This window comes from Macrobrachium nipponense, chromosome 14 (genome assembly GCF_015104395.2).
Source record: "Macrobrachium nipponense isolate FS-2020 chromosome 14, ASM1510439v2, whole genome shotgun sequence".
Classification (NCBI taxonomy): domain Eukaryota; kingdom Metazoa; phylum Arthropoda; class Malacostraca; order Decapoda; family Palaemonidae; genus Macrobrachium; species Macrobrachium nipponense.
The window spans coordinates 56,181,264-56,200,974 of record NC_087207.1 but is presented as its reverse complement, the minus strand read 5'-3'; the positions used below and the strand labels follow the sequence as shown (position 1 = coordinate 56,200,974).

The 19,711-nt window shown below is 35.8% G+C and overlaps 1 protein-coding gene across 5 annotated transcripts in view; it reads right to left on the bottom strand.

Annotated features, from left to right (window-relative positions):
* LOC135226522 (growth factor receptor-bound protein 2) overlaps nt 1-19,711 on the bottom strand; it is a 196,837-nt gene that overhangs the window by 22,305 nt on the left and 154,821 nt on the right. For 4 of the 5 annotated variants that reach the window (XM_064266154.1, XM_064266153.1, XM_064266152.1 and 1 more), the window contains exons 4-5: nt 13,939-14,058; nt 10,577-10,618 (exon numbers count right to left, since the gene is read on the bottom strand). In XM_064266154.1, coding sequence (XP_064122224.1) covers nt 10,577-10,618; nt 13,939-14,058 — 162 coding nt within the window. The remainder of the gene's footprint in view (nt 1-10,576; nt 10,619-13,938; nt 14,059-19,711) is intronic. The other variant, XM_064266156.1, reaches the window with a different exon arrangement.

Sequence of the window (19,711 nt, the reverse complement as noted above, 5' to 3'; positions counted from 1 at the left end):
TTAAAGGAATTGGTTGGATGCTTGTTTGCTTAATTTTGTTCTCGTCGTGTCAATTTTTAGTTAGTTCTTGCCTGACTCCTGTATGGGTCTTATTAATATTCTTTTCCCCTACTCCGACCAAGGTTTCCAAGTTATGGGAGTAATGTTGATTGTCATATTTTGATATTTATATTAAGAGTGAAGTTTTTCCCAATCTTTTGGTGTTAGTTTTGTCTGTAGTATTTGGCTTTGGTTTATTGTTGGTCTTGTTTAGTAATATTAAGTAATGACTGTCATTGTTTGTTTGTTTATATATGAAATGTATTATCATTGTAATCTTGTGTCTTTTTTTAACAATCCTTTTGTAGTAAATCCATACTATGAAGCAGGTCATATAATAGTTAGTCAGAAAGAGTTGGGTTTGTTACAGTTGGTAAATATATAGGTGTGCGTGAAGATTACGTACATATATCATATTTCTCTCTTCCTGCCCCCTTCCGACCAACTAATCTATTTTTAGAAGTTTTCTCAACCACTCTCAAGAAATTCTTTACACTCTCTCTTTCTCTTTGTTTCTGAAATTCCTTTCATGAACAAACAGTGCTTTTCATTTGGACTAATATAACTCCTAGTTATGTGTGTGTTTTAGAACAGGCATTCACAGTTCTAGAAGTTAAAAGTAAAAATAAATCAATTAAAAATTATCTATGTTACCACTAACTACAAGACAAGAGAGAGAGAGAGAGAGAGAGAGAGAGAGAGAGAGAGAGAGAGAGAGAGAGAGAGAGAGAGAGAGAGAGAGAGAGAGACTTTTGACAATTCACATAGCTGGTGCAACACAGCAATACATTATACAACTCCTAGCTATGTGCCTGTTTTAGAACAGGCATTCATAGTTCTAGACAGTAAAGGTAAAAATAAATCAACTAAATGATCTACGCTACCACTGAGAGAGAGAGAGAGAGAGAGAGGAGAGAGAGAGAGAGAGAGAGAGAGAGAAACTTCGACAATTCACATAGCTAGTGTAACACAGCAACGCATTATATAATGCGATAAAAAAATTAAATTATATAAAACCATGTTAAAAGACGAAAAGAGGAACTACCTCTGCTGATGTTTGAGTCGAAGTCGTCTTTGTTTATCTCACACTTCCGATGTTAAAATTCAGGAATAATGAGAAATACTCCACATCACTTTTCACATGAATCATACAATGTGCCAATGTGCACTTAATAATGATGCATAATGAAATAAAACGGGCTATTAAAACATATTAGTCTATAAATTTCTCAATTTCAAAATCTCTGCAAGCCAGGAAAGGTCATTACAAAATTAGAAATTATAAACACACTTATTTGAAATGAATGATACTTCAGGGAAGAAACTTTATTTTTGGGTTGGGAACACAAATTTTAGTTTTCCCGCTCTCCAGCAGTCTAGAGGAGTGTACTGTTGCCAGACGAAAGATGGAAGCAATCTGAAGTATTTTAGCAGGTAAAAATTGCAATTATGTACATGCATATGCAGACAGCAGAATCTACCGGTCAGCCATAATATACACTGACCTAGTTATTTTGCTATTATCTGCTTTGCTGTTGAATTTTATTTTGCTTTTTATGATATGATATTTTTCCCTCCGGCATCGACGTAACCTTGGGTGCGCACTAGCTGCATATTCTTAGTGTTCTCCCTATCAATATTGTAAAAGTGGGCGTGTCTGCGCATGTGGTCTCAGTCTCGATCAGCTATCACCTGTTTGTATCATGTTTTTTGTGAGTTTTTGCTCTACTAATCATGCCTAAGAAATGGACTAACATGCGTTTAGTGTGTGCAAAAACACGCAAATTTTACAAGAAAAGATGAGAAAGAAACTGGCAACATGGAATCCCCGCTCACGTGTGTGTGAAATGAAAAACATTGGTTTTCCTACAATATAAGTGAAACTGTGGGCTTAGTTGATGATATTGAGGAGGAATTTTCATTAGTGCTATCAGATGATGAAGATGATACAATTTGCCCTGATAATCATGAAGCAACAAGTGAGTGTTTGTGTGGGTTGCCACACCAAAACTTTAAACTGCTTTTTCTCAAAGAAGCCTTTTTTTCATTCGGATGCTAACTACTTCCTTATTTATAAACCAATTTTGAAAATTCAAAAAGTATTATAATTCTAGATTGTAGAAATAAAAAAGCCTAATACATTTTTCATATCCAAAAAAATTAAAATGAATAGAGTAATAAAATCAGTCAATTTTGATTTTTTCCAACAATTTTTTTAAGACAAAAAACAAAAGGAAACTATGAAATACGCTGGAGTTTTTCTATTTAATATACTATATACTTTATGCTGGTTTTTAATTTTTTCAAATTGATTCATAAATAAGGGAGGAGAGAGTTAAAAACGATTCAACTTGGGAAGACAAAATCTGGCTGAGGTATTCTGTGCATATAGATGAATATTCTCTTCAAGTTTCAATATTATAGTGCAAAAATGTCCCCTCCCCCCGAGTTGGTAGCCTTCAGGGAGAAATGGATTTATGCAAAAAATATGAGCTATAAAATTCAATGAAGTCAAGAAATAAAGCCCTGCCAACTGTACTAACTATATTACTTGAAAGAAAGGATAACAATCTTGTGGAAAATAGAAGACTTGGGAGAGGAAAAGACAAGTCAGCGAAATAAAAAACATAAGCTTTTCTGCCCTCCACAAAGTGATGAAAAAGATGGCTTGATACCAAATGTCTCCTACTCGATCAAGATTATTTTCTACACTAATATATACAAATTACCAACTTAATAATACAGCACTACTCATAAAGTTGGCCAAAAGGGTTGTCCCTAATACTAAAAATCCTAGAACACTGACTTACCAAGAGAAGAGAAAATTAACTATGCATCTAACATTCTTCTCATCAAATATGAAAGCACTTGTAATAGCATAATCATTTCCACTAACATTCTACTCAATTTGTTCAGTAGGAAAATGTCTGATACACTAAAAATATTCAATGAGTCTGTTACTATTAATCATTGTCATTAAATGCTAAACAGCAAGTTCAGAAATACCATCATTCTTCTCCTGACACAGCAGGAGAGTGCAAACTGAAAACTTCACTAGAAATACCAACCTACAACTGAGCAAAAGTAAGCAGATAAGCCAATGAATGGTGGCGTTATCACAGGATAATTAAGTTATTTCAGTAAGTATGTTCCACCAACAACCAAGATTGGTGAGTGATAAAAGGCAGCTTAATCAAACCATTGTCAAAATTTACCTGTTATGACAATTTTAAGGCTGTCCAGCCAGACCATAAAACCAAAATTGACAAATGTAAAAGGGTTGGCAAGAGATAACTATTTGATAAACCGAAGGTTCTTATTAACTTAGTTTTAAGAACACAGAACTACTGTAGGTACATAGCTCTTTCATACACACCAATACAACACAATTATCCCACATATATAGTCTCAAACATTACCAGGCTCAACAGTCTTTTGTCTATCAGACGAGGAGAATAGACAATACGTGCCATCTGGAACCTCCGGTAAGAACCATCAACCATTTACGTACAGTGTTTGTGTAGTATAGATATGAAGCAAAAAGGGTCTATGAAGTGAGAAAACATGAATGACAGGGTTGTTTGAGAAAACCAGTTTTGCTTTATAAAATGTTATTTTCAAGATAAAATGAAGTTTTATATATACATGCTTACCAAGTAATTACATAGCTTTAGTTTCAACTTGGACTGCAGTTTAAATTTTGAAATCAGCAGTAGTGCTTCTTTTGTTTTGTGTAGGTGACTAGCCTTACCCACTTTCAGGGAAAGAGAGGAACTCGGCAGAGAGCTTCAATTTGTTTGTGCCTTTATGTCCATACGAGGGGAGGAGGGAGGGCTCCAATTTTGTAAATACTTGGTAAGTATATACAAAACTTAATTTTATCATAAAAATAAATTTCTTATATAATTAACTTACCAAGTAATTACAAAGCAGAATCCCACATCAACAGGAGGTGGGATACATGAACATATTTTACTCCCAAAACATTAGTAATGGTAATGAAACTAAGAATAAAAGTTGCTAGCATTGATACAATGCTTGTTTCCACACCTAGTAAGAGAGCTACTGCAGGTAGATACTGCCTCTGGTTGGTGGTCATTTTAACCTGTAGTGACACGGTGGTATAGCCGTGGAGCACCTCTACTAAAGTGGGAGCTTAGCAGCAAGAGACATTTCCGATGGCAAGCAAAGCATCGATAGTTGGTATTAACACAAATTTATCCATCGATAAATACTGACTAATAATAATGGATGCCCCAAACTGGGCAATAATCCTCACTATTAGACCAAATTTCTGGTCAACCTTGATTCAAGACATTGGGGTTGGAAGTGTGGGATCGAGGCAAAGGAGTGAGTAGGTGGTACAGCCAGAGGACTGGGAATGGGAGGCAATAGGTACAAAGGAAATACAGTAATAGGAATATTACTAGAAGACTTAGGAATAGAATCCTGACAAGCAAGTCTTGCTATTACCCCTAAAAGCCACCTTCCTATTCCTCTTTCTTTCTAATTTGACTAAATGTGATTTGAAACTTTCCAATTCTTGTTGTCCAAGTCTTTACAGTCTTTACAGGTCAAATATACTGAATACACTTGCCCCCCACAGTCAGTACAAAAGGGTATGCGAGTCATAAGATGCTTTAGTCAATCTTGTATTGCAGCCTTTGCTGCAATAAGGAGTACCAGCTGAACTTGAGTCTGACACTGCTACTGTGCAAGCTACTGTGCCAGTAAGTCAACTAGTCAAGAAAGTATTAATCAGTGAAAAAATGTCTCCAATCATGAAAATGTCTTAATTCTGAAAAAAATAGTTCTTAAAAAGAAAAACCTAACACTAGCTAATCATGTCAACCCTTAAACGCACATTGGACGTATTAAACGATGAAAATTGTCCGTTGGGTGCTGAATTGACGAACAAAATGTCGACGCAAAAAATTTTAAAAATTCGCGGAAAAATAGTTATAGGCCTACTTGGCAAAAACTTTTGAATCACTCACCTTGAGGGATGCTGGGAGTTCACGGATCAGGCTGTTGTTTTGTTTACAATCGTTACTTAGGCGCGCAGGCGCGAATTTCTTTCTTATCGCAATAAAAAGCATCAGCGACACATCTCAGAAATTATTTCGTCACTTTGACATAATTTTTGCACCATTTTATATTAGCCGTTATATGGAGTATTATATATGAAAATGTGTGCAATGTCTTGTAGAATAAAACAAAAAACAACCCATGGTTGTAGCTTTTATCAGTTTTGAAAAATTTTCATATACATAACAGTAAGTGCCAAAATTTCAACCTCCGGTCAACTTTTACTACCGAAATGGTTGAAAAACGCAATTATAAGCTAAAACTCTTATATTCTAGCTAAAACTCTTATATTCTAGTGATATTCAATCATTTACTTCATTTTACAACAAATTGGAAGTCTCTAGCACAATATTTTGATTTATGGTGAATTTATGAAAAAACTTTTCCCTTACGTCCATGCGGTAACTCTTCCGAAAAAATCAGAAATTTTTTCGTCCGATTGTTGTAATGTTTGCACCATTTTATATTAGCCGTTACATAAAAGGGATTTTGACAAAGGAAAAATCTATTTCTGGGGGAAGACCTGTGTCGCCCAGTGAAATGCTCCTGTAGCACGCATTTCTAGGTGTAAATAGATGCTAAATATCCCGGAGAAAAAAGCTAAATGGTATGCTGAAGTTACTACCCTCAGCTCGAACACCCATAGGGCGTCGGTATAAGCACAGGGGCGAGTGGAGGCCACTACCACAAGTTTTCTGCCAATTAGAAGATTCCCTTCAAAGTCCCTCTCTAGGCAAGTGCCATTACAAGGACTACAACATCTACCTTCCGCTCGCTACTACAACAACTCACGCCCGACGGCTTCATTCCTGTATTAGCACGCCTCAGTGAACGCACGTGTCTTTTTCGCTGACCTTTTTTCTGTGTTTTTTGACGAAGCCATGTCTGCTCCAGAGCCCCAAGCTTCTTCATCTAAGTTGAGTATCCCATTTTACGTTTTCGTATCTTATGAGGGCTCGTTGCATCCCTTTTAGCCCTTATTTAGCCCCTTAGTTCTGAACCGGGGTGACACTCTTTTACATCCGCCATCTTGGGTGCATCATTCACCGCGTGCGTTCTATCCCATTGTTTATTTATGATAACTTTACTTTCACTGTTTGCTTTTATCTGTTTATACGCTTTTTCGCTATACCACCATCATTATTCTAGCTCCTGTCGTATCTGGAGCTTCGGTTTTACAATTTTTATCCTTACGACGTAGGCACTAACTCGCTCCTGACGTACTCTGAGGTCTCTGGTTATTTGTTTAATTTTTGTTTCTCTAGCCTTTGGCTTTTGTCCTTAGTCCCTCAGGAGCGTGTTCGTTCCCCTTCGTACGTATTATTTATTAATTTCTTGTTATACGTGAGTAGTGTATTTTGGCTTCTAGTAGTTTGTGTAATCTCTTTAATATGTCTCCAGGCCCGTAGACCTCTGGTCAGGTGTGGTCTACCATCACACCAGCCAGCAGGCTATACACCGGTTCGTATGTACCACTGCTCCGCCGCTCAGTTGTCTTTTCTCCCTGTTGTCTCCGCCTCCCCACTCATGTGGGGGCGGAATTGGGCTTAGAGCTGCGTTTCTAGTTACCTTAGAATCGCTTCTCTTCCGGTACAATCAGATTCAGGCCTAGGTTTTACCTTTTCGCCTGTTCTGCTCGTATCAGCCCGTCTCCGCCAGCATTTACTATTATGATAACAGGATTATGGACCCCAGAGTAGGTGAAGCGTTTAAAAGATTACCTTAGATTATACATATTTTATTAGCCTCTGTAGGTATGTCTCCGGTTCCGTATTGGTTCCAACGTAGTGTGGTCTACCATCACACAAGCGAGGGAAAATATACCGAAGTTATTGTACCATTGTTTCCGTAAAATTGATACCCACATTGCCTTTAACTGATTAAATTTATACATGGAAATGTGTGCAATTTCATGTAGAGTACAACAAAAAACAACCCATGGTTATAGCTTTTATCAGTTTTGAAATATTTTCATATAAATAACAATAAGTGCCAAAATTTCAACCTTCTGTCAAATTTGACTTGACCGAAATGGTCGAAAACCGCAATTTAAGCTAAAACTTTTACATTCTAGTAATACTCAATCATTTATCTTCATTTTGCAACAAATTGGAAGTCTCTAGCACAATATTTTGATTTATGGTGAATTTTAGAAAAAACTTTTTCCTACGTCCGCGCAGTAACTGCCGAAAAAATAAGAAATTATTTCGTCCGATGTCGTAATGTTTGCACTGTTTTATATTAGCCGTTACATAAAGTTTTATATATGAAAATGTGTGCAATTTCAGTAGAATAAAAAAAAAAAATAACCGTTGGTTGTAGCTTTTATCAGTTTTGAAATATTTTCATATAAATAACGATGTGCCAAAATATCAACCTTCGGTCAAGTTTGACTCGACCGAAATGGTAGAAAAACGCAATTGTAAGCTAAAACTCTTACATTCTAGTAATATCCAATCATTTACCTTTATTTTGCAACAAATTGGAAGTCTCTAGCACAATATTTCGATTTATGGTGAATTTATGAAAAATAAAAAACTTTTTCCTTACGTCCGCGCGGTAACTCTTCTGAAAAAATCAAACTTTTTCGTCCGATGTCGTAATGTTTGCACCATTTTATATTAGCCGTTACATAAAGTTTTATATATGAAAATGCACACAATTTCATGTAGAATACAACAAAAACAACCCATGGTTGTAGCTTTTATCAGTTTTGAAATATATTCATATAAATAACAATAAATAGAAAAAATCAGACCTTCGATCAACTTTAACTCGACCAAAATGGTCGAAAACTGCAATTGTATTCAATCAATTACCTTCATTTTGCAACAAACCGGAAATCTCTAGCACAATATTTCGAATTATGGTGAATTTTTGGAAAATAAAATTTAAGTCCGCGCGTTACGAATTCATGCATCATATTGTGATAATATTTTCTCTGTGTTGCTTTGATCGTTTTACAATTTGCTATATACCAAAATCATCGCAATTTAGTGTAAAATACAACGAAAAAATAATTAACTCTTTAGCTTTAACCGTTTTGCTCAGCACGATTATATGAAATTTTTTTTGTGGCCTTATATTCCAATAGTATTTATATATTATGATAATTATTTTTTCATTTCTGATAGTTGCACAGCGTTTAAGGGTTAAAGGCTATCAAAGATAAAAAATACTTCACCAATTGGGAAAACATCAACTGGAAAAGCAATAAGAATTCCAAAATAAGCCCACTTCTTACAAACATTGTACAGTCGTAAGCCGGCAGAAACAAACTGAAGCTCTGAAAATTTTTACCTCTTTCCCCAAAACTGGGTGGGGCTAGTCATCTTCACACACACACAAAAACATACCCTTCCACAAATGTCAAAATTTACACTGTTGTGCCAATTGAAACTATAGCTACATAATTACTTAGTAAGTTACTTATATAAAATTAATTTTTAAAATAAATTTGCTTTAATTGATTGAGTCCCAACACCCAACTGCCTTCAGGACCGAAAACAAGAGGATTGCGCAAGCTAAAAGACCCATCAACTGTCAGCTTCCTATCATCAACACCAACTCGTTCTAGGACTAGAGGCTGCCACCACATGTCCTGAGTACTACCAGTTACAACTATATCAAGACTGATCCAAAATAATGCCACAAACTCACCTGATTGTTCTGTAATGTCCTGAACCAAGAAAGGGGAGTGACCAGATCAGGTGAAAGCACCAGTGTCTTATGAAAAGTTAGTGAAGACATCTTCAAGTCTTATGCATGGAGATGGCACTCCCACAGAATCCAGCTCAATGGACCAGCAACTTGGTAACTTATGCTTCAAAATTTTCATGAAGGGGTCGACCAGTGGCAAGCCCTACAGGTACCAAGACCAAGATCTATTCTGAAGGTAGAACCTTCTTTTTCTGGCTGAGTCTATCTGCTATCAATGTGTCTATCTATGACAAATCTTGGGACAATGATTAAATCATTTATCTCTGCTTCAATAAGGCTGTGTACAAAGCTGACACAGATTTGGATTCTGAAGTGACTCCACAGATGTGAAACCATCACCAGCCAATTACCCAGATACCAACAATCTTGGGACAGAACAAACTGACCACACAATAACTAATACTGAATTCCAGTTGACGACTTGAAAAGAGGTTTTCAAGAAGAAACATGGAATTCTAACTGGAAAACCTTGATTCCCACACAAAATGAAGTAGTACTCAAGTACTTCTTTGGAAAAGAGCATATGAATCAGGATAGAAGTGACCTCCTCTGAGGTTTAAGAATTTCAGTAAGTTCCCTTCCTAATGTACTGAGTTTTCATCATCTTCATGCAAAAACAAGATCAGGAAATGGCTATCCAAGGTTAATTCTTGGTAACTGAATATGCTTGATAAGCTGAGATTAGCCTAAATTACATGGATTTGCTAACACAATGAAAAAATCCAAACCACTGAAAGCAATAGGTGGTTCCTACAAGAGGTTCAAGGATGGGCATTCATAGACTGTCATTCTTCCGTCTGGTACAAAAAGGTGTGTGTGACAGTGAATGTGGGCTAATTATGACTGATGGTGTTGTAATGAAACAAACTAATAGTTAAAATGGAAAAGGATTCTTATAAAAAGTTTTAAAGGGACTTTATCATCCGCTCTCAGTTAAAAGTCAAGTCGATCAATTCCTTAACCTATAAGCTTTGATAAAGTCTGCACAGCAATGAAGTCAATAACAATTGCTGACACAATAAAAAAAATACAAAAATGTTTACAGCTCATTTATATTGAGATTGCTAATCTGTTTATTTTTAAAATTTACAATGGAAATATTCAAGGTGCTCTCCAACCCTTTGTCTCCTTTGAGAAGCCTACTTGCATAGTGCAGTGGTGGTTCAAAAGTGTATTCATTAAAACACATGTACAGACCTCTTTCAGACTAAGTTAACGTTTGTCTAAAATCCATATCAAGTAATGAAAGTCAAGTAACTACATTTAGCACCCATATACTGCATAATGAGCTCACAGTATACAGTGTATTGAATATTCATAGCATCCGTATTTAATATTCAATAGAGGCATTAGCATTTCATTGCATGTTCTCTGTATTTTACCTCTTCACGGTTAGCCTTGACTCTATTTACAGTAGTTCATTATCTAGACTAATTCCTTCAGGTACTGAGGGATAATTAACTGATCAACCATGCACCACTGTTCTCTTTATGACTAACACAAGTTTAGAAGTTATCATCAAAAACCAATTACAAATACTACTGTATTTGGTACCATAAAATAGCGTTAGTGATAGCAGTAACTTTGCATTAGCTTACAAAGAGCAAATAATACTGCTAGATTATGTAACCATAAGTACAGTAATCCACCTCCAAGTAAGCTAAAGACAAAAAAATTGGCCTAAGCTTGCCAGGGCTATACATATACATGCACTTGGAGTAATACTTACTTAGGTGAAGCTTGGGGATTACCTCTACCTTCCGACGAAATACTGAAAGGATGAAGATACCTTACTTCCATGAAAAATCTCAGGAGCTACAAATAGGATTGGGTGAGGTTTAATGAAGGACAGATTGGAAGGCATGTGGAAGGATGGATCACAAGTACTAAATCACACTCACATATAAGTTTGTACATACATACGAACGACAGAGAGAGAGAGAGAGAGAGGGGGGGGAGGGGAGGGGAGAGAGAGAGAATAGATAGAGAGAGAGAGAGAGAGAGAGAGAGAGAGAGAGAGTGAGACTTGCATTGTATATTGACTAAATATAAAGTCTTGTGTCCAACCTGTTATCTATAGTAGTCATCTTACTCAAGCCCTTCCATCTTCTAGTCTTAAAATAACTAGTACAGCATATGCTAATGCTGAGGGCCTTAAACCACTATGGTCCCAAGTCCTGGTCCTTGTATATTCATACCTGCAGACTTTGCCCATTTCTACTTTTTCATTATTTCTTCATTATTTCTAAGAAAAAAAATGTGACATTCCAGCATTAAAATGAAATTTTTATAATAAAATTAGATTTTATATATTACCGTATATTTCTGTGTACAAGATGACCTTTAGATTAGACGAGGTAAAATATTATGGCAAATTTCATGAATTTATTCCATATCTGTAGTATAAGAAGATTGCTAAATTAAAAAACCATTTGTATAGGTTAGCTTTTGGTTACCGAATATACATACTAGCATATCATGGAACTTTTGAAGGACTAATTTTGACGTTAATTTCAAGGGGGTTGCATGATACAAGAGAAACTAAAAATAGCATATGTAAGATTTACAAATCAGTATCATAAAATGCAAAGATAACGAATATGCATCTTTTCCATGGATCTTTAAAAAAAAGTTATGCTTTACTTCACTGTAACCAATAATACTGTAAGTAGTCTCATATTACTATTGTATAAAAAAAAATAATTCAAGCAAAGCGATCAATGTTTTGGTTTGGAAAAATCAGCAGAGGTAAGAATTTCACCATACGTACTAAATCAATTCAGAGAGATTGTCTTGCTTCTAGTTAGTGTAAATAAACCTCTAGAAACTATTTATATCGGACAAGATTAATTATCCTTGTATGAAGTGATTTTTTATATTGGACAAGATTAATTTTCATTGTATGTAGTGGTTTTTAAGTAAAAATATGACTTAAATAAGTATTGTGAACTAAATTTAGTTATTATTTTTGTTAATAGATGGCATTGGGAGCATGTTTTTAGTGTAAAAAATAATTAACAGATTACATTTACTATTTTCACCATATTACATCATAATACAAGCTTTACATATTTAACTTTTATCGGAGTGAAAACAAGAGTGAAATGTGTTCTTTCATGTCCAGTATTTCTTATTGAAATGCTTTTTTTCTCCACTACTATTTACGGTCGAGTTTCATCCTTGTTGCGGTGCACAATAATTTATAGCCATTAGAAGCTTGAACATGGTTTTCTCAAGATTATTTTCTTTCACATACAATTGGCACACTACAATACCTCTTATGAGGCATTTGCCTGCTTTAGGGAAATCTATAGAAGTATCTCCAGCATTTATAATTATCAACTTGAGCAGTAAGGAACTAGCTCCACCCCCCCTTTTTTTTCTTACTTTATATTCACTTGTGCCTAATTCCTAATTCCCCAACTTTCTATAATGGCTTCAAATGAAGATGATTCTTGGTTATGGTACACTGTTTTTCATGTCTGTAGGTTTCCTTCTTATTACTTTTGCCAGGCCAATTACAGAACTATTATTGAGAGAGAGAGAGAGAGAGAGAGAGAGAGAGAGAGAGAGAGAGAGAGAGAGAGAGAGAGAGAGAGAGAGAGAGGAGGCTCAGGCAAATCACCTCTTCTATTCTTATGTGTAACAACCAATGCCTCTCCTCTTCCTGCTTTACAAAATGGTATTCAGTTACTATAATCATTACAAAATAAAAAAAATGCATGAAGTACTGTACCAGAAATAATCGCAGCCAAAGACCATCATTATATACCAATGGGGATGTATAAAAAAAAAAAGCTACAATACCATAAAAGCAGGTTCACTTGTATTAATACATAAAAACTACCTTGACTATATTCATAGAATATAAACTTCTAACCATCAAATGCTGAGAGAGAGAGAGAGAGAGAGAGAGAGAGAGAGAGAGAGAGAGAGAGAGAGAGAGAGAGAGAGAGAGAGAGAGAGAGAGAGAGAGAGAGAACCAGTGGAGGGTCTAGTTCAGCTCACTGTAACAGTGGCCTTTTCATGAATAAGTGAAAAAAACAAAAGAGCAAATATGGCAACCTTGCTGAGTCAGGAGAACCTAGATAAGTTTGGACTTCTGAGGACTTGATCACTGAAACTGCTTGAAGTTTTGGTTATGTGCAGATGATATAGTGTTACAATGCAGTTGTTGTCACATGGGCTTGGAAATATGGACAATAATTTAAGACCATTTTCATCTTTTATAATCGAATGAAATGTCAGATGTGTGCACCACTATCAGGCACTAACTGTTTCTGACTAAAGCAGTTTCATCAGGCAAACAAGTCTTGTCTACATTTCAAATATTCAGGTTGTTGATCCAAATTGGTTGTCAAGAACAGTAAGGTTGGTAAAACTCCTTCCTTAAGGTGCAATCACCTATTTTCAATATAAACTTGACATACTTCCCAGCTGACGCCCATATCTACTTTAGCTCTTAACCAGTTCTAATATGGGCAACACTGAGTTGTCAATATCACGTGCCCTGTCTGTGATTCTGAGCAGGGCACAACTTATACAATAATGAAATAAATTACCCCAAAGATTAAATTCTGGTAAAGCACCTCATGCACACAAATGATTTTCACAAAAATAAAGTGGTAAACACTGCAAAACAAGAAGATGGACATAACTACCACTGTATGTTTGCTCAATTTTACAGAAAAATAGTGGGAGGAGGAACGCAAACAAAAGAGGGGGGATGGTTAAACCAGGCTGGATACAACCATATACAAGGCCAAGGGCAAAATTAAACATAAGTAAAAGAGTAGTTACCAGAGAAAACAATGCAAGATATACAGTTAAAAGTAATTACAACAAAATAAGGCATTACTTAAAAGACTGAAAGGAAGTGAGAGCCATAAACCATTAGTTACGGATGCAAAACTATTAAAATACAATGAGCAAATTATTGACAGAGGAACCTTCATGAGGATGGTAAGTAACCCTACTAAACTGCAACAATAGGCAGAACTTCAAATAGGCTGTCAAGAGGCAATGGGGAGAGGAAAAGTAAATAATAAAATTTGTTGTTGATCATGCTAACTTATCTAATGATGCACTTACTTGACAGACAGTGAAAAATCACCTGGTGAGCTTTCACTGACTCTGATAAGGAATGCACCTTCGTGTTTATTTAATAAAAGTTTCTCGGCATCGGCACGTGTAATTCTTCCATAATACCACCTGCAAGAGAAAAGCAATTCAGAGCAGCTATATAATTACATTCCAGATTTAAGATTTTTATTTCTTTAAAGATAACTACCATAATTCTTACAATATCATCTGAAGCATGTAATAGTCAGCTAGTCAAAACTAATGCAAATGTTATTTAGCACCAAACTTAGTCATAATCCCTACATATGATCACTATCTGATAAAGGAGACTTAAAATATCAATCCACAAATACACATTTAATTGAAACAATAACTTCATGTCAAACCACAGAAATGGATATGGCATCTATGGTCTCCAAAATGGTACTTAAGGCTGGAACTACAAAAAGGCCAAAACTTTAAGACCTAACTGCCTAACCATCTAAACATGGTCAATCAAGAAGGCTAACTTAAATCTCTTTAGGAAACAAGAGACAAGTCAAGATCTTGGAAAATATACTATAATGTCAATCATCTGCTTGCCAGGCAAAAGCTGCTCAAGAGGATTAACTAACTCACACTGATCTTTTGATACTGACAAAAACTGAGTGCTACTTTAAAATTTCTTGTACATTTATTTTGAGGAAATGCTTATTTTGTTGAATTCATAGGAGTTCGGTAAACCAGGAAATCTAGGAACTGAAATTACCTGTTTGCCTTACATAAGACCCTTCATCTATTTACTTTTAGGATACAGAACTAACATGCCAGCAGGATGGTACATGAACCTCCGTCTTGGAATCAACATTCATCCATAGGAATTTGGTGAACTTCGACAATCTAACACCTATAATCAATTACAAGGTAATTTAACCAAATAAATAAATCAAATTCCTACAATTATATGTATAGCCTGAAGAACTCTTATTTACTCAAGAGTTTAAATGACAGGCATATCCCTACTAAAATGACATTATAATAAAATAAATTTTTATATACTATGCTTACCAATTAATTACTACATAGCTATCAGTTTCTAGTCTCAGCAGCTAAAATTTAAAATTCACAATAGTGGTTGTTTTATTTTGGTGTAGGTAACTAGCCCTGCCCACTTTCAGAGAAGTAGAGGAACAATTGAGCAAAGAGCCTCAATTTGTTTGTGACCTTATGTCCATGTGAGGGGAAGCAGGTGGGCTCCCATTCTGTAATTACTTGGAAGGTATATGTAAAACATGACAAATACGATATTTTCCAAGCGAGGTGAAAGCTGGTCAGCGACCACGCATAACCCTGCGACGCTCAGTTTTATCCTAACTACCTTGGAGAGTGAACAATTACACTTTGCTCTCCTTCCAAGCCGGTTATTGTTGCGTGTTGTTTGTGTGTTCTTGTCTAATGGTTTCATCCGAGTCTCCACGACCTCACCAGCGTATGTGCCTGGGTGTCTGAGGGTTCCTGTGCTCGAGATTTTTGGCGGCTTTGGTTATGGATCCATGTACAACTTGCAGTACCAAGTGGAGGCAAGGCGGTATAGCCAGCTACATCAGTGGGAACTTTGTAGCGAAGGTCAAATCCGAACGCTAGCAAAGAATATAAAGATGTACCTGCCCAGGGCACAGTACCAATACAGGCGGCCTGCGGTTAATGGCGCAATCGCTCAACGGCGAATCTGTTTTATGGCTGTCGTCAAAAATATTCATTTAAAAAATAAGGTATTTTTACGGCACGATTTTCTGTTAACAGCGCCGCTAGCGCCGTTGTCTAACGAGTTCATACATTTGTAGAAATGCCCTTCAGACCATAAAGGTTATGCAAATTATATTAACAAATTTTATGGAGATATTTACATAGGTATTAGGGTAAAATATATGCCTCTGACGCTGTTCTATGCCAAAAATATCAAGTTATATAAGTGCAAATATAGCTATGGATGTGTTGACTTATAAATGTTCATGCTTTTATGTTTAATGTGTATGAAAATGTATTACGTATAGGTACTTTTATTTCTGCACAGAAATATGGTACGCTTTCAAAACTGCTCTTCACACGTTATCAAATACGATGTTTTTTCATGTTCTTTCTTGGAAATTAGCGATCGACGTTTTGATTTTATAAATGTTCATGCCTTTATGTTTAAAATGTGTATGAAAATGTATTATGTATAGGGTATTTTCATTTCTGTGCAGAAATATGATAAAAAGGCAGCTTTTGAAACTGCCCTTCACGTTATCAAATACGATGTTTTTTCATGTACGTTCTTGTAAGCCGCCGTCTACCGTTCTTCCGAAAATATAGAGTTAAAAAGAGTGCAAATTTAGCGATCGATGTGTCGATTTTTTAAATGTTTATGCTTTTATGTTTAAAATGTGTATGAAAATATATTACGTATAGGGTATTATTTTTGTACATAAATATGATACAAATTAAGGCAGCCTTTGTAACTACGCTCCACATTGTCAGGGGATGATTTTTCATGTTCGTTCTTGTCCGCCACTGTTCCAAAAAATGCATGGTGTTATTTTATTATTTATGCATCTTTTCCCTAAATCATTTGAAAAGTCATACATTACTTCACTGTATTCAATAATATTGTATGTATTCTCATGTTACTGTATTATAAAATACTACGGCAAGTCTAAGCCAGTGTTCCGCGGAGTGGCCAATGTTGTGGTTTGAAATCAGCTATGGAGAATACGAGTTTGTTTCGCCATATTTAACGCAATTCTGAGCGAATTCTCTTCCTTCTAGTTAGCATAAACAAATATCTAGATACTGACTTATATGAGACAAGGTTATTTGACCTTATTCAACGTGTTTTTAGGTGGAAATATGAATTGAATATGTCTCGTTGTGAATGTGAACTACTTTTTTTTCCTTAACAGATTACGTTGGCGGCATGTTTATTGCGTACAAAAACTACGTGATTCCGTTCGCAATTCTCCTTTATATCATCGTAATACAAACTTTACGTTATTTATCTTATATCGGCGTGAAACCAACAGTAAAATGTGTTCTTTCAAACACAGTAGTTTTGATTACAATGATTTTATCTACTGTTATGTTTGATGGCATACGTTTACCAAGACCACCACTGGAGTTTTATCCTTGTTGCCGATGTACGATAATAGTCATTAGCAACTTGAACAGCTTTCTCAGCTTCAGTTATAACTAGGTTTAAATTCAACAGTATATTTCCCAATTGATCTTTGATCTATAGCTAATAAAAGTTATTACATTAAGATATCTCAGTTCTATTCTACATAACGCCATTTATAACAACTATGGTAATAGTGTACTGCAGAGCCGTATATAGAGTTTGGCCAACCTTTTGACAGGGCGCCATCTTGCTCCTGTCCTGTTAAGCCGCGCTCACTCACCTGAGCGTTGTCTCAGCTTTTCTCCCCCTTTCTCTCTCTTATCATATGCTGCTGATTGTTAACTGAAGGTTTCTATCAAACATTAAGATGTTTATCAAAACACTCAAGATAGTTTATAACTTTATTACAGTTTTAATTTTAAAATACATAAGTGTTATGAAATATTATACATGCTTTCAAAATTCACTGTTTACCCATATTCATTATAGCTTTTCTCATCATCATACTCTTACTCCCTAATTCACTGCCTTTTGATTTTAACGATTGAGCTTTACGAATATTCTCGTTTTTTTAGCATAAATATGTAATCTTAAAGCGAAGAAAAACTTCAGGAGTCTACCCTTAATGCAGTAGTCTTCCTAATAAATTGCTAGTTTCCAAAACTCTTTTCATTTGCCCGAAAAATATTTTCTGCATTCTGAAATAAACTGAAGCAGGCATCTGTGCTATAAACTAGCCAGTTTTTTCTATATTCTTTTGATTGAGTCAACCTTTGAGAAGGATCTGTCTGTGTTGACTGGTTGCTCTCTATTGTTTGAAGACAAAACGTCCAATGATTATTTGACTTTTTAACTTTTTTCATGCAGTAACTAGCAATATAATGGAGGCTGCTCAGTTCTGCTTGATTCATCAAATGGCCACTTGAGAATTTGTCAAAATCATGTTCCTCAGTTTCATTTTCAGCATCATCATTTGTTTCAACATTGGGTTTTATAACTTGCTGTCATCTACGTTATAATTACTTGCACTTGAGCATTTCAGAAATTGTGCAACTGATATCAATATCAGAGACTGTCGAAATTCTAGGGCAGTTGGCACTGGTTTTTCAGTCTTATGGAGCTAAACAAGTTTTCTAGACAATCTTGAGTGAATCTAGATGTCAGTAAAAATCTGTGACCTTTAGCCAAGTAATTGCTTAGGAGATTAAGAATGGAAGTGGTAGACATTATCACTCCAGTTTGAACTGGCTTCCACTGTGCATTAACTCCAATACGTATTTCAAGAAACACTCTTACAACTTGCTGAAGATGCAGTATAGCTTTCTTATAACAGGAATCATTGATATTACTTAGTGCCATGATTGGATGTCTACTTGACATTAAATCAAACCAATTATTTATCAGACCAATGAACCAAGCTGTTGTAAGCAAGTCTTTACTGTATTCTTCGCATTCAACCAAGTAGTGAAGTCCTGCTTTTACCGAGTTGCTAAAGAAATTTAAAACGCCTGATAATTTCATTTTCTCGAAATGCGATGGATTTACATGAGTTTCAGAGAGTTTTGGCGCAAGCTTCAGATCTCTACCTTCCTGAAAAGGTATCAAACTTCTGACATGTTCAGCTGTCACCTCCTTTGATGGCAAATCAAACTGTTTTACCCTGTCGTCACTCAAATGAATAATGATATTGCCTTTCACTAGACATGACCACAAGTTCTTTATGATATGTGGTACATCGTGGATGAAGTAAAGAAATTGTTTTTTGCTAATAGGATGAGCGGTCCCATTAACTATGCTACAGTTTCTGGAACAGATAATACCAAACTCTTTAGAAGGGCCCGATATGCACTCCCCATGTCTGATGTGATGGCACTAACATGCAATCCAGTGGCATGGGGCCGCTTCAAAATATCCAAAACCAAAGGTTTTAAAGTTTTCCCCTTGACGCTATTTCCTGTTTCTTCTCTTGTGCCTTTTTATCTTTCTTTCGGAGATTTTGCATCGTCCTCATTAATGCTGCTTCTCGTAACTCTCCAACAGGATTGGTAGAATCGCTACTGGTAGCATCAGTACTATTGCCAGAATTGTCACAGGGATTTTGAATTTGTGAACAGCAGACAACTTAAGGCGTTTAAGGCCATGAGCTCTTCCTGAATATCAGCAATTAAAATATGTTATTTAGTCATATGCTATATTACGACTAGTAAAAATGCAAATGTTGCACATATGAAAAGATCTGTCATGGGCTTTTCAATTTTCTCGTTTCACTTTAATCTCCCATTGCCGTCGTCTCTTTGGGTTTCTAGGGAATCTCTGCATCCTTTTACCCTGTCCATACTGCAAGGAACAGCCTAGTGCTGCACAGCCAACCATTGGAGTAAAGTATGTAATTTACCGAAAATTAATAAAACGTTTCTCCGTGTGAGACGTGCTTGTGGCGTGACGGTTCTGACTGTGTCAGGGCAGTCAGACAGAGGCAAGATGGAGCTCATCAGCCAGTGACCTTGAATAAGTGGTTCCGACCATGGCCAAACACTCTCTATATACGGCTCTGGTGTACTGTATTACGATGATTGAAATACAAGCTAAACGGATGTTATCCAATTCGGTTGTACTTAGAAAAAAAAAAAAAAAAAAAAGTAGTTT